The sequence below is a fragment of the Rousettus aegyptiacus genome, unplaced genomic scaffold (genome assembly GCF_014176215.1).
Source record: "Rousettus aegyptiacus isolate mRouAeg1 unplaced genomic scaffold, mRouAeg1.p scaffold_m13_p_3, whole genome shotgun sequence".
Classification (NCBI taxonomy): domain Eukaryota; kingdom Metazoa; phylum Chordata; class Mammalia; order Chiroptera; family Pteropodidae; genus Rousettus; species Rousettus aegyptiacus.
This window is the reverse complement of record NW_023416306.1, coordinates 8,134,414-8,158,691: the sequence shown is the minus strand read 5'-3', so window position 1 is coordinate 8,158,691 and position 24,278 is coordinate 8,134,414. Positions and strand designations below refer to the sequence as shown.

General features: G+C 41.3%; 1 protein-coding gene across 8 annotated transcripts in view; it reads left to right on the top strand.

Annotated features, from left to right (window-relative positions):
* GAPVD1 (GTPase activating protein and VPS9 domains 1) overlaps positions 1-21,736 on the top strand; it is a 55,713-nt gene extending 33,977 nt beyond the window's left edge. For 4 of the 8 annotated variants that reach the window (XM_016137385.2, XM_036238738.1, XM_036238737.1 and 1 more), the window contains 14 exons: positions 416-535; positions 3,594-3,671; positions 3,863-4,236; positions 6,581-6,668; positions 7,671-7,751; positions 11,256-11,378; positions 12,440-12,569; positions 14,066-14,175; positions 14,463-14,622; positions 15,475-15,662; positions 16,155-16,368; positions 18,296-18,368; positions 19,154-19,351; positions 20,599-21,332. In XM_016137385.2, coding sequence (XP_015992871.2) covers positions 416-535; positions 3,594-3,671; positions 3,863-4,236; positions 6,581-6,668; positions 7,671-7,751; positions 11,256-11,378; positions 12,440-12,569; positions 14,066-14,175; positions 14,463-14,622; positions 15,475-15,662; positions 16,155-16,368; positions 18,296-18,368; positions 19,154-19,351; positions 20,599-20,739 — 2,078 coding nt within the window. In that variant the 3' untranslated portion in view covers positions 20,740-21,332. Of the gene's footprint in view, positions 1-415; positions 536-3,593; positions 3,672-3,862; positions 4,237-6,580; positions 6,669-7,670; positions 7,752-11,255; positions 11,379-12,439; positions 12,570-14,065; positions 14,176-14,462; positions 14,623-15,474; positions 15,663-16,154; positions 16,369-18,295; positions 18,369-19,153; positions 19,352-20,598 lie in introns of all 8 variants that reach the window. The other 4 variants (XM_016137382.2, XM_036238740.1, XM_016137387.2 and 1 more) reach the window with 2 other exon arrangements.
* The last annotated feature ends 2,542 nt before the right edge of the window (positions 21,737-24,278 follow it).

Genomic DNA, 24,278 nt, shown 5'->3' with positions numbered 1-24,278 from the left:
ACAAAGAGATAGGTTTTATTTAAGAGCTGAGTAATTTCCAGGAAACAAAATTATCTCTGTGGGACTTTACATCTATGAGAATTTAATGTTAGGCTATTATAGAGTCTGCTGAAGTAATCGGTAGTCTGTATGTGTTCCCTCTGTAACTCGGTATCTGTTCTTGGTAGCCTCTGCTACTTGTATTTAGAGATCACATGATAATTCTGATTATGTTGAACAAATCAAGGTAAATGTATTTAAGCAGTAGTATACAATAAGGGACATAATACCTAACAGCTCACATGCATGGAACTGGGACACAAACAAAAAATTGAGACTATTTACATTTACCCAAACCTCATATACTTTTTGTGTGGTTATTTTGTTCTTCTTGCTGTTCGTTTTTATTATTTATTTATTCACTTTTTTTTTTAAGGCATAAGTGCAACCTCTGAGGATATTCCCAATAAAATTGAAGACTTGCGATCTGAATGCAGCTCTGATTTTGGGGGTAAAGATTCTGTCACTAGTCCAGACATGGATGAAGTAGCTCATGGTAAGAAGGGGAAATGAGAATGACTGTTTAGATAAACAATCACATTTGTGGGTGAAACTGGTAGTCTTACACATTGCTGATGGTACTATCAATTGTTACAGCACTTCGGGGTATAATTTGGCAATACATATCTAAGGCCTTAAAAGTTCATATACTGAATTGGTCCAGTTATTCCACTCTAGCAATCAATCATAAGGAACAGTTCTATTTATAGAGAAAGTTTTATGCACACAGATACTCTTCATAACATTGGCAGAAAATTAGAAACAACCTAAGAATTGAAAAACAGAATTGCTAAGTGAATTTATGTAGCTACTTATTAGAATTTATACAGCTACTTTTTGAAAGCTTTAAAGAACATGAAATAACTTGGAGAAATACCTACAACATAAATATCACCTGGAAAACTTAAAGAATTTTATTATATATAAGGTAAAAATGTTAAGACAAAAACAAACCAAAAAAAAAAAAAAAGCAACCCTATCATAGAGAACACACCAGAAAGAAATACTAAAATGCAACTTAATTAAAAAAAAAAAAAAAAAAATGAAGAAAGAAATACCAAAATGCTAGTAATGTTTTTATATATTGGGTACCAGGTACCCTTTCTTTTTTATATATATATGTATCTTTTGCTTGTTCTAAACCAAAGTTTCTCATCCTCAGCACTACTGACATTTGGGGCCAGAGCATTGTTGTGAGGGCCTTTCCTGTGCATTGTAGGATGTGTAGCAGCATCCCCAGGCTCTACCAGGGGCCACCACTTCCCTCCCTCCCCTGCAGCTATGACAGCCCAAAATGTCTACAGACATTGCCAAATGAGCCCTTGTCAGGGCAGTCACCCCAGTTGAGAAACACTGTTCTAAACCAGCAGTTTTCAAAGTGTAGTCTCCATGGACCAGGGAGGGTCCTTAAGACCCTTTTGGAGGTGGGGAAGGGTGTGAGGTCAGAGCTATTTTCATAATAACAAAAGATTTTTATTCTTTTCCCTGTATTGACATTTGCACTGATGGTGCACAAGCAGAGGTGGGTAAGTTTACTGGGGCCTTGGCATGAAACAGGGCAGTGGCACCAAACCATGCTCGCAGTCGTCATATGCTTTCACAGTTAAAAAAAAGAAAAAGTTTTACTTATGAATGTCTTTGATGAAGCAGTAAAAATTATTTAATTACATCTCAACCCTTGAGTACACATCTTTTTAATATTCTGTGTGAAGAAATAGGGAGTATTTCTAATGCATTTCTAATGCATTCTGAAATACAAAGTATCTCGGGAAAAAGCACTTACATCATTTTTGAGTTGTGAGCTTAACTAGGTATTTTTTTCTTGTTTGTTTTTTCATGAAACACCATTTTTACTTGAAAGAATGACAGACACACACAGCTATTGACACTTGGGTATTTGGCAGACATTTCTCAAAGACCAACAAAGTGAGCCTGTCACTTCAAGGAAAACAAGTGATAAAGTAGAGTTTGTTGCCAGTGATAAAAATTCAAGCTTTCAGATAAAAATTAGAATTTTGGAAAACTTGTGTCCACTTCCATGAGCTTGACAGCTTCCCACTATTTAGAGACTTTTTTGGTGAGATCGGTGGTGACATTAAGACTTTGATTTTTCTGTATGATATGATGAAATTTGCCAACATTTGCAAGATCTGCATATCTAATTAAACCAGTATTTTCTAGATGATCAGCACATGATGTTACAAAATCACGCATCGGTAAAAGATCCATTTAAAGTGTAAGATAGACCAATTCATTTTAATGTAACAGAGTACAAAAAGTTCATTGATTTGATTTCAGATTCTAAATTGTAGCAAACCTTTAAAAAACTACTTGTCAAGATCTGGTATAGTATCAAAGGGGAATATCCACAGTTATCTGAAACGGCTCTTAAAATATCATCCCCTTTCCAGCTACATGTGTCGGGCCAATTTTTCTTTATATACTTCCACCCGAACAACGGATTGCAACTAATTGAAAACAGAAGCAGACCTGAGAATCCAGCTGTGTTCAGTTTGGCCATACTTTAGAGGAATTTGCAAAAATGTAAAAGTGTCACTCATTTTTATTTTGGAAAATATAGTTATTTTTCATTATAAAGAGTTATTTGTATGACCATTTAATGAGTATGTTTAAATAGATTAATAGATAAACATATTTCTTTTCAGTTCTAATTTCTAATATGGTAAATTTCAGTAGATATAAATCAGTCAGTAATTTTGAAGAATGTAAAGGTATCCTAAGACCAGAATTTTGAAAACTGATGTTTTAAGCTATCTTTCATAATGATATGTACTATTTCTATAATTAAAAAAAAAAGATAAGTGTAAGATATAGAATAAAAAGAAAAAAAGAAATCAAAAGGCATAATAATACTGTCATTCATTTTCAAAAAAGATAGCTCAGACTCAAAAAGTTTAGAGTAACGAGGCCTTTTATATGTTTTTGAAGTGTTAGCCTCTGCATACTTAACTACTTTAATGTTTCTTGGTTTGGTCGTTTAGACAGATGCTTAGAGGAGTTCTCTCTAACTCTTTAGCTTTAAATAGTGCACTTTAAAAAATTCGAGTTTGTTTCATGGTAAAATGTAGTAGTATTCATTTTAATATGAGCTATTTTATAAATGGTCATCTGCTGAGAGTAGTAATAGAATTCCAAATTTTACAACTTTTTATTTTCACTCCCTCTGTAGATAGTGTTGCCCCTATTTTATAGATGAAGATGAGGCTCGGGGAATTTGTGACATTCTAAAATTTTTGACGATACGCAGCTGGCTCTGTGCTCTTTGCATTAACTATGATACAGTTTGGCCATTAGAATTCACAGGCATGTGGCTGTTAGGCCACTTAAATGTAATTAAAATCCATGTATGTAGAAAAAACAAAATGAATTTAGAGTAAGCAGAATTTGATATTTATTAGATCATCTTTTTCCCGATGTGCCCTTCAAGTTCTAATTGATCAAAAAACTTTGAAAACTGTGCTCAAGTGCCAGACCGTTCTCATTGTGCTGGGGAGCTCACTGAGTCACGTGTTGTGCTTGCCCGTCCGCTGCAGGCGCCCACCAGCTGACCTCTCCTCCCTCTCAGTCAGAGTCGCTGCTTGCCATGTTCGACCCACTGTCTTCACATGAAGGTAAACTCGTCAGATGAACTTTTTAAAAATTGAGATATAATCGATATATAGCATTATATTAGTTTCAGGTGTACAACATAGCGTTGATTTGTATTTATTGTGAAATGATCGAGTGAGATTTTTGACTGTCTTATGAGCAGGAGAATGGAACCAAAACCCTTTGTTAATTAACCCTTTCTCCTGTGTACCAGGGGCTTCCGCCGTGGTAAGGCCAAAGGTCCACTATGCCAGGCCGTCACATCCACCGCCAGATCCCCCAATCCTGGAAGGAGCTGTAGGGGGAAATGAGGCCAGGTTGCCAAACTTCGGTTCCCATGTCTTAACTCCAGCTGAGATGGAGGCGTTCAGGCAAAGGCATTCTTACCCCGAGAGATTAGTTCGCAGCAGGAGCTCTGATATAGTGTCCTCTGTCCGGCGACCTATGAGTGACCCCAGCTGGAACCGGCGTCCAGGGAACGAGGAGCGAGAACTCCCTCCAGCCGCAGCCATTGGTGCTACTTCTTTGGTGGCTGCACCTCATTCCTCATCTTCATCCCCCAGTAAGGACTCATCCAGAGGAGGAGAGGTATGGCACACAGGCCACGTAGAAGAATTTGCTGAGTGTAATCTGCTTTAGTGTTCTGTCCGCCCGATTCTTTTGGCATCTGAAAGTAACATGGGTTAGGGACATCTAAGGTTAAGGATAGACAGTAGCCATGATTGAAGACGGTTTGTCAATCCGGCATATCCAGAACCACTATCTGTAGGAACTCTGTAGTACTTGGTTTTGTGGTAATGTAGCTTAACATTGTTATTACACTCTTACCTCTCTCCAAGTAATTTTATATCTAATTCCATTTAAACCTCACAGTTTCCTTCTGAGATGGTTAGCTATTTTTTCTTTTTTTCCTCGACGCAGTATAATTTTTTATTTTGAAGCATAGAGTTAGAAAGAAGTTGGAAGTAGATTAAAAACAAAACAAAAAACCTCCCCTAACCACATGCGAGTAAGCCGCCAACCTGATGCTCCGTCACCTGTGAATACTTGAAGTTTCCTGCAAGCAAGTACTTGTACACGTAGGACAACCATCTAAGTTTCACGCCCCGTTCCTGCGTCCCCAATTGTCCCAGTAACATCTTTATAACGAAAAGATCCCATTCGGTCACTTCTTGTATTTAGTTGTCATGTCATTTTAGTCTCAGCCTAGAACATTTCCTCCATTTTTCTTTGACTTCGTGACCTTCACACTCTTGAAAATTACAGGCCAGATTCTAGGATGTTCCTCATTTTGGGTTCGTTTGATGTATTCTCATGACTAGATTCAGATTTCTCATCTTTGACAGGACTATCGTTAATGTGACAGTATGCTCCTTTCACTGCATCAGCTGGCACACGATTTTATTTTGTCCCATGCCTGTGGTGGTCTTTTGGATTATTCGATGAAGGTGCTGTTTGCCAGGCTTCCCCACTATAAAGTTACTCTTTTCTCTTTTGTAATTAATAACTATTTTGTAGGGGAGGGAGTCCTTTGAAAATAAGTAAATATCCTATTCTACATGAAATTTTTTATTTACTCATTTTGCCTGGTTTTCTATTTTAGTCAATGGGTTTGTTACTGTCATTTATTTCAAAGCCCAGTTGTCCCTGATTTGGCCAGTGGGAGCCCCTTCAAGGTGGTTCCTGGGTTCTTTTGACATACTGCTGTCATTCTTTGAGTATATCTTTGCTTTTTGGCACAAAATGTTATAAGCTTATAATGTACTGTGTTTGCCCTAGTCTTGGAATCAGCCATTTCTCCAAGGAGCCCTTGTTCCTTTTAGTAGAAGATGGTTTTTAGAAACCAAGATCTGGATGCTAGATGTATTCTTTGCTGTAGGGGTGTTGCTGTTCTCAGGACCTCTCAGTAGACGGAGCTAATGAGTATGTGTGTGCGCATGTGTGTGCACAAGTGCAGTTGCACACATTTACATTTGTATTCGTATATTACCTTTCTCTTAATATGTAGAGAACCGTGAGCTCACACCAATGTATTCCATTCCAGTTAAAAACAACAGAGTTCATTTCATCCTCCCTGTCCATGTTTGTATCTCCCTCTCCAACAGCGAGAAAGCCGTTTGCATTATCTTTCTTGTATGTATGTATTTGATCAGTCCACTGCCCCCTGCTAAACCCTCTCTGGCACAGATACTCTCACCTCTCCGTTCAAGTTCTGGCACTCCATGTGCTCGGAAGCCCTTGGGGAAGATATTTTTAGTTCCAGCTTTGTGGATGAAGAAATTCAGAAATTAAATGATTTGTCCAAGTTCACATGATGGACTAGTACGAGAATTACAGTCCCTGTCCTTTGACATGTGGTCATAATGATAACTCCACTAATTGGTGATCAAAACATGAACTTTGAAGTTAATCAGGTCTAGGTTTGTGTCCCATCTGTGCCACATAACAGGCCGTAACTTTTGGGAAGATGAGATGACCTTTTTTACCCTCATATTTCTCAACTATTAAAGGGGCTTGATAATAGTATTTATCTCCTAAGACAACCGTGAGGTTTAAATGAGGTAATATACATCCTTACACTCAGTGTTGGCACACAGTATGTACTTGGTTTTATTAATACTAGAGCTACCATCTCCTACCCCTCATGACTTTATTTGGGTCGCACTTGCTCATTCCATAAGTATGTGTCTCATGCCTACTCTGCACTGGGCTCCATACCGACCGTTCAGTTTACTAACAGTAATGAGAGTGCAGTCTGGTGTTTAAATGGTGTGTGTCCATGTTCCAGAAGTTGCCCATAAAGCAGCACTAACAGTTTTACCTTTAAGACAAACCAGAGTGGCTTTTGTATTTCACAGACTAACTTAAATCCTTTTCATAGTAATTTGTCCTTCTGCCCAACTCCAAATAAAGCATCAAACTTTTTCTACAGACTGAAGAACGCAAAGATAGCGATGATGAGAAATCAGACAGGAACAGACCTTGGTGGAGAAAACGTTTTGTTTCTGCCATGCCTAAAGGTAATTTTATAAAATATTAGAAATACTGTATTGGCAACAGGAAGCAAAGCCCCCAGATCTCTTTCAGAGGCCAATATCTCAGCTCCTGAGGCTTGCCGGGCTTGTTCCTAGCTGTTCTGAGGGCATAGAAAATGGTTTCACGCAGGTGAATGCTAAGGCAGAGCTTTAGAAATGACGGTTCTTGCTCCTTCAGGAAGTGGTAGTGGTTTCATAAATGGAAGTCATGCAAGTCATGGTTGCTTCAGTATTATATACAACTGATGTTAAGCATTTATAGGACTTTTGACATACGTATTGCCAATGATTATTGCAAAATAAGGGATGCTATTGGTAATTAGATAGAAAATTTGAAATTCATCCTTTACATTCCTGGAATAAACTTAAACTTTTAATGTTTATGTTCACCAAGAATGTTCATACACTGAATACTGATGAATGTTTATTTTGAAAGGCAGTTGTATAAAATCGTTTGCCTTTTTTTTTTTTTTTTTGGTGAATAGCCCGGAGCCATACCAATAGATACTGAGATATGAGTTTACAAAAGCATCTCTTCCCGAAAGGAGAGATCATATAGGATTAAAACTAGGGACTTCTTCCGAAGGCCTCCTCTTGGCGCTGTGGCGCCCAGGAGCTGAGGCACCCTGCTGTCCCAGCGCGCTCCAGCCCCCTTGGTGAGGAGAGGATGAGGCGCAGAGCTTTGAATGTGCCGTTTTTGAGCAGAGGCTGAGAAATGGTGGCTTTGATGTAGTCCCAAGAGAGTACTGTTAAATCTTTCTTCCTGTGGCAGACGACCCTCAAGCAGATTCTGAAAGCTGCTTTAAGAACCTGCAATGCTGTTTTACGAACGATTATCAGTTGACACTCGAGATTTCTTAGCTTTTAAACTTTTCGCCTTCCTTGCACTTAGAAATGTTGGCACACCAGTTAACTCCAGAATGCCTGCTGTCTTCCGGGTAGTGCAGTATGTTATGTGTCACACTACTGACTTTATTTAATTTCCAGCTCCTATACCATTTAGAAAGAAAGAAAAACAAGAAAAAGACAAAGATGATCTGGGGCCTGACAGATTCTCAGCACTCACAGGTTTGTAGACCCATGGGCTTCCTGGCTCCTTCATTCCCAGAGCACATATTTCATAACACTTTTTCTTGGGTGCCATAAGCGTTGCCTTTTTAGAAGAGTGTGTCTGTGTGTGTACAGTGGGGAGTATGTTCTTTATAGCCCTGTGGTTTCCGGTTGGCCACAGTGACCCTCAGTGTGCTCAGCCCGCAGCCCGCCACCACCATCATCATCCTCATGATCATAACTTGTTTACGATGAGGCCCCTGCTCCTGAGCCTTTAGGCGCACCCTACAACTCGACATCTTAGTGGGATGATGACTCATAGTGCCTTTTAGGAAAGTGTGGTGATGATTTTAGTGCTGCATGCCATACCTTTGAATCATTGATTGGATAGTTTTCTCTAATATTGATCACAGAATTCTAAATTTATTTCCATCTGTAGTTCTTGATTGTTCAGGATCACAGTGAAATTCTGTTTTTACATAATCATTTTCTTTTTTGTGATAAGGTATTCGTTTAAACAATATCATAAATTTATAAACTTGACCAATTTTTTACAGCTCGAATCATTTTAACATTGCTATCTGACCCAAGGAAAATATAATAGGGATTGGGTTCTTAACCTTATTCAGCATTTGTATTTTTACAGCTTCTTTTTGGCACATTGTGAATGAGCACCTAACAGGAAGGAGTTTGAGAAGCAGTGTTAATGGCCCAACCTTGAGTTTGGTAGCTGTGTAATGTTTCCAGTGACTATAGAGCATCTAGAGGGAAAGTAATTCCTCGCCTCTTTTCGATTCTATTTTGGTTTTAAATTTAGTATCTTACTAAGTTAAAAATGAAGATTTTTATTTAAAAAGGGGGGAAGTTTCAAAAGAACATCCTGCTCAAAGAGGTCAGCATAATACAGGTAGAATCCCATTTTAATGCATGTTATTTAGTGTCTAGTTCTCTGTATTTAGACATAGTTCCTTATCCTGGCGTACATTCCTGCTTATCTGACGTGTGACGTTCCTGGGATAAAGGGTTTGAGCAGCAGGGGCTGTGCTTCCAGACCACTGTCCCCTGCTGGGATCAGTCAAACCTGTCCTGTTCAGTCAGCCAATACTTGTTGAACATCTGACTCATGCCGGGCACTGTGCTAAGTGACACAGGTATTAAGGCATATCACGCATGACCCCTGTTCTTCAGCAACCCAGAGTCTGATTGGGAGGAGTTGGAAAGGCATTCTCGTGGCAAGATTATTATGTTTCCTTACCACGTTCCCAGTGTTAGAACACCACCGACATTTACAGAGTGAAAAAATACTCTTGATGAAATTTCCTTTTTGAAAATGCTCAATTGATCAATTTTTGAGAAATTATAAATTATTTTTTACTTATCTTTGGGCAATGCATGTTTTTTGATTCTTAGTACCTAAACTAGAAGATAGGTAGAATAGAATAAGTTTTTTTCATAAAGTATTTCATTTTCTTTGTATTCGATTCAAGCCATTTAACTTCTCTACCAGTGCAGACACGTCTACCCAGTCCTAATTAATGACCCATTGAAACTTATCATTAAACCAGTTTTAAAAAGCTGTGAACGGAAATTTCTTAACAGTCTGCCTATAATCCCACCGCCCTATTGTTTGTTCATGTTCTCTCCCAATCTTTCCATAGTTGTACCTGGCTTTTCATGATTGAATCAGAGTATGCATGTGACTGTTCTTTTATCACATTTTATTTCATAAAACCTCCCAGTTTCTACTAGACATAGTTGATTTTTAAATAATTTTTATTGGCTCTAAGATAGTATGTTGTATGATTTTACTGCAGTGTGAGTGTTCTCTTGCTTCTGGATATTTAAATTGTATCCAGTTTTTTACTATGAAAATAATGCTCACAGCTTCATATATTTAGCACCTTTTGTTTTTATTATTTCCCTGGGATAAAATTTTTAAGAATGGCATTATAAAAATTACAAGCAACATTATAGCTCTCACTTTGCGGTTTTTTTGTTTATTTTTTTCACCTACAGCACCTGGTCTTCCTAGGTGGTCTCCCATCCAAGTACTAACCAGGCCCGACCCTGCTTAGCTTCAGAGATCAGATGGGATCGGGCATTGCCGCAGACGGCTTTCACTTTGTTGCACCAGATTTTACTGTCCCTTTCTCAGAGCCCTCAACTGCACTCAAAACCAATAGCAAGAAGTACTCCCTCTGCAAAAAAAAGATTTTGTAACGATAAAGGTTTGATCAGTTTCCATTTTGAGTAAGACCAGATTAGGACTCTGATCGTGCATTCAAATGACGTTATAGCAGAAAGATTAAATTACTTCAGAAATTCTTTCTACAGTCCACTACAATTTTACAGAGACACAAATACTAAATATTTTTTCATGAAAACAAAAGAAGAGCCTCTGAGAATAACTACATAAGTTCTCTGCACCTCGATTTCCTCTTCTACAAATGGGGCAACGGTGGTACCTCCCTGTTAGGGTCGTGGTGACTGAGATTGTTCATACAAGGTGCTTATTAGCACGTTCCCTGGCATGTGGTAAGTGCTCAATAAATGTTAGCTGCTATTAGTTTTAGCTGCTATTAACACACATAGATAAAACCTAGTGATTTTTATGTGTTTTTAGACTTTCTAAAAAATGGGATTCTACCAGATTGTGGTTATTTATGGTCATTACCTGCTTGACCTAGATCCACCTCAAGAGTTTGCATTTCTCTATGGAACTTAATTTTGTCCCATAGACCTGTAGCAGTTCCTTGCTTTGGTAACTGTTAATTGATGACTGCTGTCTCGACTCCAGGGACACGTATCGATGTGCTGATTTTGCTGACAGGACAGAGGTCCTGTCAGTAAACAGTGCTGCATCTGTGATTGTGATAAGCTGTTTCTCTGTGCACCCCAGGTACAATGCCAGCACTCCCAACAGTGTCTAGGAGTGCCCCTGACATCATTGCCCTGTTCCAGCAGCGGCACTGTCATGGTGAGATCTAGTGAGACAGACTATGAACATCTGAAGTTCTCAAATGTGTAGACAGAGAGATCCATGAAGGAAGAATGAAGGAAAGTTTTTATTATTATTATTTAAAAGGCTTTAATTCTCAGTTCGAATACTTTTCTTTTTTTCTTCCTTCAGCATGGAGATGTCTGAATAAGTGAAGTCTGCATATTAAAGTGCACTGTTGGAAATTCTGTTAGCATGGATTGCTAATAACAGTGATTTGAGTGTTAAGCGCTTTAGAAACTCATCATCCATTTAGTCTGCGCTGAATTTTTGACACTGTCGTGCAGAATTGTGGCGATGATGGGAAAGTGGAGCTAACCCTCCCAGTTCCTTGCTTTGGCAAGGCTCAGACCTAGCGATGGGCCGAGTAGGCAGCTGCATGGTGCCTCTTGACATTGAGATATGTGCTCTTTTTAAGTCTTACCTCCTAATCAGCCTTTGGGATTATGCTCCTGGTGTCGTACTAACGTCAGAGTTGGTACAAACCGAGGGGAACTAATTCTCTCACTCTCCTTTTCCTGCAGATGATCCAAGCCCCAGACTCAGTGCACAAGCCCAGGTTGCTGAGGATATTCTGGACAAATACAGGAATGCCATTAAACGCACCAGCCCCAGTGAAGGAGCGATGGCAAACTATGAAAGTACAGGTGATGATCATGGTAGACATTTGAGCAGTAACCTTTGTATCACAGTGATAAAGGTGATCTATAAAAGTAGCCTTTTAGTAGCCGTTTTTGAATATCTGTCAGAGAAATGCGGTACAATTCCCAGGATAAATTAAGAGGAAACAAAAGTATATAAAAGCATAAATTGTGTAAACTGCATGTATTTATGCTTATGTGTGCACAGTCTGGAAGAATTTCTGACAAACTCATGACTTGAGTTGGTTCAGGGGGACTTGTAGGGAGCCTGGGGAGAGGTGGACTTCCCACACTTCTCGTTTTGAAAAGTTTTCAAATAACAGAAAAGTTGAAAGATTAGTACGATTCAGGTCCATGTTCCCTCTACCTAGACATACCTTCTGTTAACATTTTGCCACATTTTCTCTCTTTTTTTTCCTGAAGCATTTGAAATGATCTCATAAGAATAACAATATTTTCCCTACATAATCACTATGCATCAGAACTTTTTTATTCTTTTTGATTTTATACATGTATGTCTTATGTAAATTGATTAATTTAAAACATAAAAACAACTGTGGGACTCACAAATCTGTCCTGGCTGCATTTGCGCGTTTGCCCCCAGCTCGCTCTTGGGCAGCGGGTCATAAGAGGCCTGAGCACATGGTCCACCTCAGCCACTGGCAGCCAAGGGGGCTTCCCACAAGCTCTTTTCTGGTAGCACAGGATGTCGTGTTTACGAAATGAGGGTATTATGTAAAATGATTTTTGAAGCCCCTTTTAATTCTGTGGTTCAGTGATTCTGTTTATAGAGTATTATCTTCATTAAATTAATAAAGACTTTCATCGTTTTTCTTTTCAGCTAGGATTGGAATAAGAAGTAAAACCATTCTGTGCAAAAGTAATCTCTTGATATATTATCATTGCTCTCAATAACTTATTTAAATATTTGGAGTTTTCTTTCTTTTTCAAATAACTTATTGTAAAGTCCAATGCTAATTTATTGTTGATTGGCTCTGAATAACTATGAGTGCCAGAATATTCCAGAAGAACCTGCTTATCCTTTTGGGGGGTCGGCTTTTGTTTAGAGGTTATGGGTGACGGTGAAAGTGCGCACGATTCTCCTCGAGATGAAACACTGCAGAACATCTCAGCTGACGACCTCCCAGACTCTGCGAGCCAGGCAGCCCACCCTCAGGATTCCGCTTTCTCTTACAGGTATTTCTTTTATAGTATTTAGGACTTCGGGGTTTGGACTTTTAGTCATCATTGCAGTCATTTCAAGTCAAGTGATCCATTGAGTCACTTAATAAATGTATAAAACAGAGATAAATTTTAATGAAGTGTCTGTTTACTGAGAAGACTGTTCATGTGTGGCTATCACAGAGCAAAGGCTTTCATCCAGGGATAAAAGAAAACCCCATGTACTCACAGGCACAGCATGGGTAATTAAAATGAAACAAGCGGCAACGCCTCTGCCCACGCAGAGCTCCCAGGCGTCACGAGAAGCGTCGGGGGAGGAGGTAGGAGCAGTTGCGGGGTTGTCGGGTAACCCACCCGAGCCCCCTCAGTTTGTCATCCTGCGCATTACCCAGATTCAGCGGTTACTAATACACGGCCAGTGCTGCTTGATATTTACTCCCCGCCAATTAGTTTAAAGCTAACTCTAAACAGCATATCATTATAAATATTATGATGAATTTCTGACTGTAAATTTATAATTTTTTTCCTACAGTAAAATGGGGGGGGGCATAAAAATAAACATTTTTATTTACCGTTACATATTTTATGCATCTTTGCAAAGCGGGCGAATATTACATTTGATAGGCTTGATTTGTAAGTTGCTCCATTTATCGGAAGCAGACCAATAGGGAAAGGCCCAGCTAGCCGGCCCAGCTAGCCAGCCCAGGTGGACAGGCGTAGCCTGCATGAGGAGCTGACTCTGGCCTGTGTTCTGAGGCGTTTCAGCTTCTTTCTTTGCATGACAGTTTGTACATTGTCAAGGAGCTCTGGTTCCTGCCCCGTGGGACCGGAAAGGGCCACGGCCACCAGTACAGTAAAGAACGTTGGTGGCATCTCTCAGCATGAAGAGCTGCGCTGTGGAGAAGAGCAACACCTTACTGTAGGGTGCTCTGACCTGGGTGCTGCTAGGCGCTTCAGTAGTTGGAAGTTGAAAAGAAGCAGGTTTTGGCTCAACCCAAAAAAGTTTCAAGCAGTAGAGCAATAAGAAAGGTCTCTGGCCGGGCAGTGAGCTTTCCTGGCAGCGGGATCAGCATTTGTCAGCAGACGTGGTGATAGGTGTTCCTAGTTCAGGGGGCGAGGTGGTTCCAATGACTTCTGCGGTGCCTCCCGACTTGGGCACAGTACGTCTTTCCACCCCTCCTCATGGCACCTGTCCTGGGTCTCAGCGCACGGCAGAAGGTCAACTGATTCTGGGGACTTTACAGAGTGCTCCTTGCCCAGAATACTTTTGTAAACTTGCTCCTTGGGTAACCCAAAAGCCTGTACCTTTAAGCGAGGTTGTAGTAAGTTAAAAATTACCAGCCAGTGTCACCCCAATAAATTTAATAAGAAAAAAAATTTTAATTTACCTTTATTTATGACCCCTTGAAACATTTGGGTCCTGAGCTAGCATATTGATTTATGTAGTAAATGTTCATAAAATGTGACCATATCTGGAAAAAGAAGTTAACGAATTTCCACTCATTCCTTAGAGATGCAAAAAAGAAACTGAGGCTTGCCCTTTGCTCCGCGGACTCTGTCGCCTTCCCAGTGCTAACCCATTCAACAAGGAACGGCTTACCAGACCACACAGACCCGGAAGGTGAGTTGCTGCCTGGTAGCTTGAGTTTTTTCCTGTATTTACAGGTTGAACCATACGAAATCGCCTGTTTCAACTGTAAGCTTGATAGGCATTCCATATGGTTCAGCTTAATGCATTTATTTGATCAGCGAAGGGTGTTTTGGTGACCGATGGCTTGTTGAAGCGTGGTCTCGCTGAGCGTGGCAGTACAGCCTGGTTCTGCTGATCCCAGAGGCTGAGGCATGATGTACAGCTCATGTAAGCCCGTGGATGTCCTCGCCAGTAACAATTCTTATTTTTTTGTTTAGACAATGAAATTGTGTGCTTCTTAAAAGTTCAAATAGCCGAAGCAATTAATTTACAAGATAAGAACTTAATGGCTCAACTTCAGGAAACGATGCGTTGCGTGTGCCGCTTCGATAACCGGACCTGCAGGAAGCTGCTGGCGTCTATTGCCGAGGACTACAGGTGACACGACCGGCCCGCTCGCGCCTAGCCCTGTTTCCAGCTGCAGGTGCTTTCTTCTCGGTCCTTGTTTCAGAGACGAATCCAGGCGTACAGAGTGCTTGGACGTAGCTCTCTGAGGAACGTGTTGGCCGTTCAGCCTGGAAGTGTCTTTCGAAACGAGCGGCTCCCCTAGCGGAGAAGTGCTGTTTACGTCAGCTTCGCACAGAACCTGCTTTAGCAGCGCGGTGGCCCGGATAACTAGGAGATGATCTTCCCTTTTCCGGGGGCAATAGGAAAGACTAGTTCCCTGGGCCAGCGGGGAGCAGTTGGCCTAGGAACTGCCGCCCTTCATCTGTTGCCAGTCCCTTGCTGTCAGTTCAGGAGAAAAAAGTAATTGAGATGCTTAGGAAGTGAAGAGACTTCGAGGCTTAGGGAATGAGTGCTCTAATGATTGTTACGTTTAGACAGTAAGCAAATAATTGGGGGTACGTGTAACGATCTGGTGGTGTGTTAACCTGCCTTTCGTTACTTTTGCTTTCTGTAGCAGTCTGTTTCCTGTTAGGCGTGCGGTCCTGCCCTCCTGGAGACTGTGCCCTGATGTAAAATAATAGACCAGCGATGTGTCTTAGTAATGTTGAGTAGCTTAGGTAGCCGAGCGGTCAGCCCAGGAGCTGGTGTTCTTCACAGACACGCCGAATGCGTCTGTTTCTTGAGCGGGCAGCATAATTTGTCCTCAGGACACTTGTTTGCAGCCTGACATGTCAGTTTATAAAACCAAAATCTATGAAGCATCTTTTTCTAAAGAAAAATTAGGATGTACAGTCTCCCAGGAAAGTGCATATCTGATGTCCTGAAAAACATATTTCCTTTCAGGAAAAGGGCCCCCTATATTGCTTATCTCACCCGTTGTCGACAAGGACTGCAGACCACGCAGGCTCACCTGGAGAGGCTACTGCAGAGGGTTTTGCGGGACAAGGAGGTGGCCAACCGATACTTCACCACCGTGTGCGTGAGGCTGCTGCTTGAGAGCAAAGAAAAGAAGATCCGGGAGTTCATTCAAGGTACCTGAAGACCTTTAGATCGAGCATCTCTCTCCAGCACTTCTCGTCGGGGAGATTGGGAACTTCTTGTTCTGCTAGTTTGTTTGAGTAGCTACATGTTTAAGAGCAGTTTCTTAAATTCCCAGTTATTTTACGGATTTTTCATCATTAAACCTGGATGTCAAACAATACATTTTATTTTTATTGGATTGCATATCTGTAGTTTATTTAAAAATTAGGGAAATTGGTAACGTTTTGGATTCACACAGTTATTTTCATTTTAAAAAACAAAATATATCTTTTTTTATACCAAACCCCTTGCTCTTAAACTTTTACATATCTCTTACCTTTCTCCTAATTTTAATGATTTGGCTCTTAAAATAAACCATACCCAAACACTTTAAACTTTAAGGGCATAGTACCTGCATAGCTAGTGGTTAACATAATTTTTGTAATTTCCTTTTTAAACTTATTCAGGTAGAGTGTTTTAAAAATTATTATTTTGCATTGGAGACTTTCAGAAACTCACAGCAGCTGATGATAAAACTGCTCAGGTAGAAGATTTCCTGCAGTTCCTTTATGGCGCGATGGCCCAGGACGTCATATGGCAGAACGCGAGTGAAGAGCAGCTTCAGGATGCTCAGCTGGCCATTGAGCGAAGCGTGATGAATCGGATTTTCAAGCTTGCTTTCTACCCTAATCAGGATGGGGACATACTGCGTGACCAGTGAGTGCTTCTGTGTTGAGTGCCTGTGTTGGACTGTGCAGGGATCCGTCCGCTGGCCCTGTGTTTTAGACGAGCTGTACGTGAGACTTGCTGTCTCATCATAAGGGAGGTGCATGTTCTTACCATTTTCACCCATCAGAATTACAACTTCGAAAAGGGTGATGTACCCTGCTTTTGGGGTTGTGGGGAATCAGGCCAGAGGGCACACAGGATGCTGCGGCCTCTCTGGACGCCTTGCCGTGTACTCCGCCTCAGCTCTTCTTCCCTTCCTTCTTCCTGCTCGCTGACCCTTCAGATCTTGACTCAGGTGTCACTTTCTTGGGAAAACTTCTCGAGGGCTTCCAGGCCTGTGCACTTTTCTTGAGCACCTGCCACAGTTGCAGTCTTACATTTGTTTGATTTTCAACCTGGCCCTACTGACATTTGGGGCCAGATGGTCCTTTAATGCGGGAGGCTGTTGTGTGCATGGGAGGAGGTTTAACAGCATCCCTGGCCTTGACACATGAGAGTCAGTACTACCGCACCAGTTGCGAGAACCACAGATATCTCCAGACCTTGCCAGGCGTCCTCGGGGGGTGGTTTTGTGGTCATCTGAAGAATGCTCCTCTCCCCCGCTGGGTTGTTCCCTCTGTGAGAGCAGAAGCACGATGCTTTTGTTCACCACTGGGTCACAGCACCGCGCACGTAACAGATTTTTTGAATGTTATTTCTAGTCTCCATTTATTTATTAGGAAAAGTTGTATGTTTGAATATCAAAAGTTATATGTCGAAATGGTGTGATATGTGACTAATATCTCTATAAAGCTGTTTTTCAAAAGTAATCCTAAACAAAATTAATCGTGAAGAGAAAAACATCTGGAATAGCAAGTGATTGTTTTTGGTGGTGAGACTAGGGATAATTTAGCATTTTTCTTTTTCTTCTTCTGCATTTTCCTGAGCATTGCTTTACAACCCTGTTTCTGCCCCAAATGTGTCGAGGTGGTCACCGTGTCCCCCAGCCATAATAGCGACTTACTGTGCCAGCAACTCTCCAGGGGTCCATGGAATAGGATCTCAGGGTGGGATATCAATAGTTTTTGTAAGATTTTTTTTTCCTGGAAATTTTAAGATATTGCATGTGTACCTGAGAGAGTTCACTTTCCGGTGAATGGGTCAGGGTCGGTCCGACCTGCCGCTGTCACTTGTTCATAGCGTCGGAGGCCTTCAGCCCACCCCAGTGCCTCTGCGCCCAGTCCGCCAGGTGGGGTGCGTTTTCTCTCCAGAGCGCCCGTTTGTGGCTCCCAGTGTGGGGTGAGGATGGGGCCGTCCAGCTGCTTTTACTCCAGCGAGCAGACTGGGCAGCAGGGCGTTCGCACCCGCTCCTGCGTGGCGTCCCCGTGGGTTGTAGAGAGTGGAGAGCTGACAGTGTTCTGGAGAGAACGCCAGAGGCCAGGAAGGCCGGGTTACCCTGCTGCTGTCTCTGGCCATGGGCAAAACCCTCACCTGTTTGAGCCTAGCGATTTTCACTGCGAAGTGAGAGGTTGAGCGTTTTCAGCGTCCCTCTCCACCTAAGCATCTGTGATCTTTGGTGTCTGACTTCTGATCCCTCCACTTCCTGTCACCCTATTTATGAGTTAGTGCGTCCAGGCAGTTTCCGGGCTGAGGAGTCCTCTCCTTTCTCCCTTGGAGTGCTGTCCTAGTCGGGGACAGGACTTTCCGGCTCCCCCCACATCCCCTCGGCTCACTCTGCATTTCTGAGCAGATCCTAAATATGACTTTTTTTGACTAGACAAAATACTTAAGCTAAGAGAGAATCTCAGCTGTAGTTGTCATCTATATATAGAAATAAGTCTAAAACATTTTTAGATGTTTTGAAAAAATCAATTATGACTATTTGGGTACCTAATTTTCTGAAATATATGTTTACATATGTGTTTTTGGTTTTCAGGGTTCTTCATGAACACATCCAGAGATTGTCTAAAGTAGTGACTGCAAATCACAGAGCTCTTCAGATACCTGAGGTAACACAGGTTTACGTGGCACGTGGGTGGTCCTGTGACCTGACAGCTTTACCAGCGTTTCAGGGAAACCATATAATAAAATACGTGACACTGTTTGCATTGGAGGGAATTCAGTCTCACCCTGAAGTTCTCAAAGATCCCTCCAAGGATTTAAATTCCCCCGGTTGGAAAGGGACCGGGACTTGGTCTGAATGTGACGTGAAGTTACGTGTTGGTGGTTGACACTAGCATTTTTACCTGCGTGTAGCTCTTACAATACAATAGGAAAACTTTAGGTATCTGAGCTTTCTGGTTGTTTGATTAAAATCCCCACTAATGGAATATTGATTAGCATAAAATTTTTAATTGTTTTTGATTTTTTGAACCTATTCTTTCTAGAACTGCAGCAAAAGCACATAATTTTTAAATTATTTTTTAAAAGTAGCTTAGTTATGCTTTTGTAATTAGCTACTACATGTAGAGAAGTTCCATTCTAGCTATTTAAGAAAGGTAGTTGTTTGACATTTTATGAATTCTAGGTTCTATGTTATTGTATGCCCTTTCCTCTATTAATGGAGTCTAGATGATTTTGAAGTGCAGATCTTATTACTTAAAAGTTTATAAGTTAAGCTTTAATCTTTAGTGGAAGAGGAAGGAACCACGATCTGGTTTTACCCAAGAAAAGAAAAGGCAGCATCCTTCCCCCTCTGCCGATGGGGCGGGAGCGGGGTTGGTCGGTTGCTGTGGTCGTTGCCTGTAGTTGCGTTAGAGTTAAGATCTGTCTTCCTGTCTATGATCTCACTCAGGTTTACCTTCGGGAGGCCCCATGGCCATCCGCACAGTCGGAAATCAGGACAATAAGTGCTTACAAGACCCCCCGGGACAAAGTGCAGTGCATCCTCAGAATGTGCTCCACGATCATGAACCTTCTGAGCCTGGCCAATGAGGACTCCGTCCCAGGAGCAGACGACTTTGTCCCCGTTTTGGTATTTGTGTTGATAAAGGTGGGCGCCTCAGTGCTATTAGCAAAGAGTTTATTAGCATCCTGAGCAGGGTGGCGCAGGGCTTCCCGGGATGTTAACGACCTTGGCTCTGTGTTACCCAGAGAGAAAGTGTCTGATATCACATGTTGTTCGGTCCAGAAGTTAGGGTTTTCCAAAGAAAAGGTGAGAGGGCCAGTTTCCTAGAGAGACATTTTTAGCTTACAAAACAGTGTCTAAAGTTCTTACTCGGAGCCAAGGGTATAATTATCAAGTGATTAAACAACTGTGCTCTCACCATTGAGTTCTTCATAGTACTTGTCATAAACTACTAAGTTTGCCAGTCATCTCTCCTCCAGCCTCTTAGTTTATAATTATACCATATTATTTTTAAAAACACTGACATCTCTTGTCCTTTTTTGACTTTCAAATTAAAATTTTTATCATTTAAACTTAATTTTGAATATTTTGGGGGGAATCTTGTGGTTTGGGTGCACAAAGCCACCAAGTAACTGCATCACTCATAAGATCCAGTCAGCTCAGCCCACCTGTTAATGTCTAAAGTATATTTGACACGTGCGTCACTAATTCTTAGTGTTTGCGGTATTTCTGCAACCTGAACTCTGAGTCAGAAGCCCGTAGGGTCAGTGTGTGATCAGCCTTCATAACGCCACTGTTGGCCCCCGCTCCTCTCCCTCTCACACGTGATGTATCTAGTCTTCATCTAGAGCCAGTTTAAGCTACAGGCCTTGGCTTGGCTGCCTAACCACTTAATACACCTGTGTCCTTTCTTTCCGCAGGAAGAAGGTGAAAAAGCAGGTGGTTTATGTTCCCTCTTGCAACAGAGGGCATGTTATCTTTTTTAGTTTTTATTCTCTCAGCTGATCCTGCCTGCACTTACTGACCAGATATAACTCAGTTTGCCTATAGCATTTACTTTCTTATCTAACATTCTAGAATCTGGGCTGTTGAGTAAGTCCACTGAGATTAGTTCAGCATCCTTAAGGACCAGTGGGGTTAAGTGACTTGCAAGACAGAGAGCTCTGGATAGTTCAGCCAGGCCTGGAGCCCGACTTTCCTTTTCAGTATACTGTTGCTACTCAGAGTGGCTAGTGTTTACACACTAGTTCCAAAAAGGGATTTGGGGATTATTTTCAAAAAGACTGGTATCCCTTTCACAGAAAGACATTTGAAGATGTTAACTTAAGTGACTTTTGCAAAGCTATACATCCAAGTAATTGACTCCTTTTTTTTTTTCCCTCCTTCCCCAGGCAAATCCACCCTGTTTGCTGTCCACTGTTCAGTATATCAGTAGCTTTTATGCCAGCTGTCTGTCTGGAGAGGAGTCCTATTGGTGGATGCAGTTCACGGCAGCAGTGGAATTCATTAAAACTATCGATGACCGAAAGTGACCAAGGCCAAGAACACCAAGGCGGCAGACTGTTAGTTGGGCAAACAGACCTCTAAGAAATGTACCAGCTGCTTTGAAGGCTGACGATTGTTTTTGTATGATATTGTACAGCGTTCAGACATTTTAAAACAGATCTTTACTAAACAGATTAATGAGCTAACAAGCAGGTTCTCTTTTCTTTGGGCTCTTTTCCTTTCTGAGTTGCATATTTTGTTCTTCTCTTGGCCCCGAGTAGAGAATAGTACTGCAAAAAGGGACCACATTTTTCAGGTATTTTGAAATATTACAAAACAAAGCAAAATGTAGAAAATGCCTAGATCTCCATTCGTGGATACCCATTCTTTTATTTTAAAAAAGAACAAGACACCTCTTTTAAGATGCCGTCGAATCCTATCGGCATCCAATGGAAGGAAAAACACGAGTTGCACTGAGGATTATGATGGTGGTGACATCAGTGGCATTAATTATAAATACACTCACCTAAATCGAAAAGCTAAGAAGGAAATGTAAATATAATATATATTTATATTTGATGTAATATGAACATCTTCAGATTCTAATAAACAAGGAATATTGCTGATAGATTGTGACGTACCCTCTTGTGAAATGGTTTCCTTGACAAGATTTAAGCTGAGCTTAAAAGCAAAAAAAAAACAAAAAACAAAAAAAGAAAAATATTTATTAAAGTATACTACAGTTTATTGAACTTTCTAGGTGTGGAGTTTGATACACAGGGCTGCCTTTGATGAGGGGAGGAAAAGTCTCCGAGTTAGGTCCCTCAGACATCTCACCATGGACGTCTTTGAGCCTGCAGTAGGAGAGGGACTCTAATCACCATACGTTACATACAGAGGAATAGCAGATCCTTAATTCTTTAATGTGGTACTTCTCACCTGAAATACGAAAGATCGTGTAGAAACGCCAAACAGAACTACTTACAACCCTTTAATTGTAATATATTTTTGATGATGATTCACATTAAATGCACAGACCAGGAATTCAGTGAATGTCATTTTTAAAAAAACTAATTTGTAGTGTCTGCTCATGATACAGTTTTTATTAGTGATGGGCTATCTTAACCATACTATTCTTAATGGGAAAAAAATATATATTTTGGTATTTTGGCAGGTTTCTGTACCTTTATTTCCCTCTTCTGAGAAAAAGTATGTGTTTGAGTATCTTGGTTGGATTGTATGCTGATAATCAGGACGGGTTTCGGTGCCTGAGAAATTGGCCAAGGAGGCTCCCCGGAGCTTCAGGCACGTGTCTTGCACGAGGTCACCGCTCACCGGTCCCACTTTGTACATTTCCGAATCAGGTTTAGCTTCTGTAGTAAACCTGGTCCCGTACTTTGGGTCCCCTGTTGATGACAGCATCCCTGGGCATTTTTAAGGGAACTGTGACGTCTTTGAGCCTGCAGTAGGAGAGGGACTCTAATCACCATACGTTACATACAGAGGAATAGCAGATCCCTAATTCTTTAATGTGGTACTTCTCACCTGAAATACGAAAGATCGTGTAGAAACGCCAAACAGAACTACTTACAACCCTTTAATTGTAATATATTTTTGATGATGAGTGCAGAGGTGGTCATCCATCCTCTCTCCAAGATCTCTGTGTCTCACTGTGCCTAAAGAAACTGAGTTTTCTTCATGCCTCCACCTCTTCTCACCCCTTTATTTAAAAATACCGAAATAAGTTGCACAGGAGTGTGGGATGTGGTTTCTGCCTTTTAGGGAGAGGTCCTAATTAAACTAGTACTATCAAATGTCCTTTTGCATGTTAAGTCAAGAAATCCTTGTACAGAGTCATGAGCTTCATGGGTTGTAACTGTCGAACTTGCTTAGGTATTAGAAGTCAAATCCCATCATAAGACAGACAAACCATCTAACACAATTTCTAAGGCCTTGAGGGCATCCATTTACTTCATTCAGCATTTGAGTCAATAAATATTAAGTCAATAGAAGACTTGGAATAGTTGAAATTCATTGTTATGGATTTAACTTGGAAGTCAATGAGAGTTTTTCCCCTCCACAATGGTTGCTAGATCTGTTCCATGTTATCACCCTGGAAATGACAGAGGATGCAGACATCGTACGGGGCTCTTTCCTGTGGAGGGGAAGGTGCAGAGTTTGGGGTGTTGGGCTACACTGGAGGCAGGATGTGGGGCTCTGTGGGGCCTGAGCCAGTGGTGAGAGTGGAACCCCAGAGACGGGCAGAGGTGGGCGCTCGGGTCTTGACCCCTGTGCTGGCCCAGCTGTTTAAGGGACAGCAAAGTGTCCCTCTGTCAAGGAGCAAGGACGACTTCAGCGTTAACCGTCACTGGTCTGATTTCATGACGGGGCTTGTGAGCGTTGACTTCTCAATGTAGGAGTTGGCAGCTCTCTGCATGGCGGGAGTGGGGTGTGAGGTGGGGAGTCATTTGATTTTCTTTCAGGAAAGAGTAGTAGTTGTTCTTTGAATAATTTCTTGCTTCGCTTCCAGTACCTAGTTCACATGAAAGGTTAGTACAAAAGTACAAAACCACCTGTAGGAAACATTCAGTAGGTTATTACCTGGAACTTATCAAGATAACAAATGTTAAATGGGGAGATGGTGGCTCAGTTCACTCAAATCCTGTAGAATGAAATGAACCTTACAGTTCATATTCTATGTTAACAATCTGCTTCTGGAGAAAGTTCAGTAATGGAAATACAGGCTGAAGATGATCCTTCCTTGTCAAATCATTTTTTAAAACCTGGTAAACATTTCATTTTCTCCACTTTAGGTCAAATCTCAGTCACAGCTACTGCTTTCTTCTGCTTTTTCTTTTTAAAAAAAAAAACCTCATGAAAACCTTTTCTTTACACAGATATCATTAAAACACTGTAGTAAAAGAAGTAGGCTTTGTGAGGGATCCAAAATGGATGTGACGCATGGGTCCTCTTTTTCCTCTCATGTCCCGGAAGCGCTTGTTGAACGTGGACTTCCCATGTGCATGTTCCTGAAGCGTCAGCAACAGGACAGAACCCGGCCCAAACGGCACCGGGCCGGGTTCTCACTGTCAGAATCTGTAGCCGAGTGTGCATGTCGATCGGCACCGTTTATTGCCTGCCCTGGGAATTACAGTTTGGGCCAAGAAAAGGCCAAGTAGGTGTCTTAGATGAGTGACGTTTAAAAAGTTCTTTTCTCTGATGCGATTGAGTATAAAAAGGGAAAGCAGGACCAGGCTCTCAGTGGGTCGCTTGGAAGCGACACAAATGTGGAGTTAGCGTCTTCTGTGTGTGTGTGTGTCCTAGACTGTCTCTCCCTGCTTCTCATTCCTGCTGTCTTTCTTCAAGGACAAATCTATATTTGCTTTTTAAAGTTCTTTTTTGCTTTTTAAAGTTCTTTTAAGTCCAGTGAATTTATTCTGTATGCAGTTGCCATAATTTGGCGGGGAGGGGAGTCTTCTTGAGGCTCAAAGAATCTTTAGGAAGTCAATTAACAGTGATGAGATAGTTGAGGTATTTTGAATGCCAAAATGCTTGAGAACTTTGCCAGATTAATTATTACTTAATA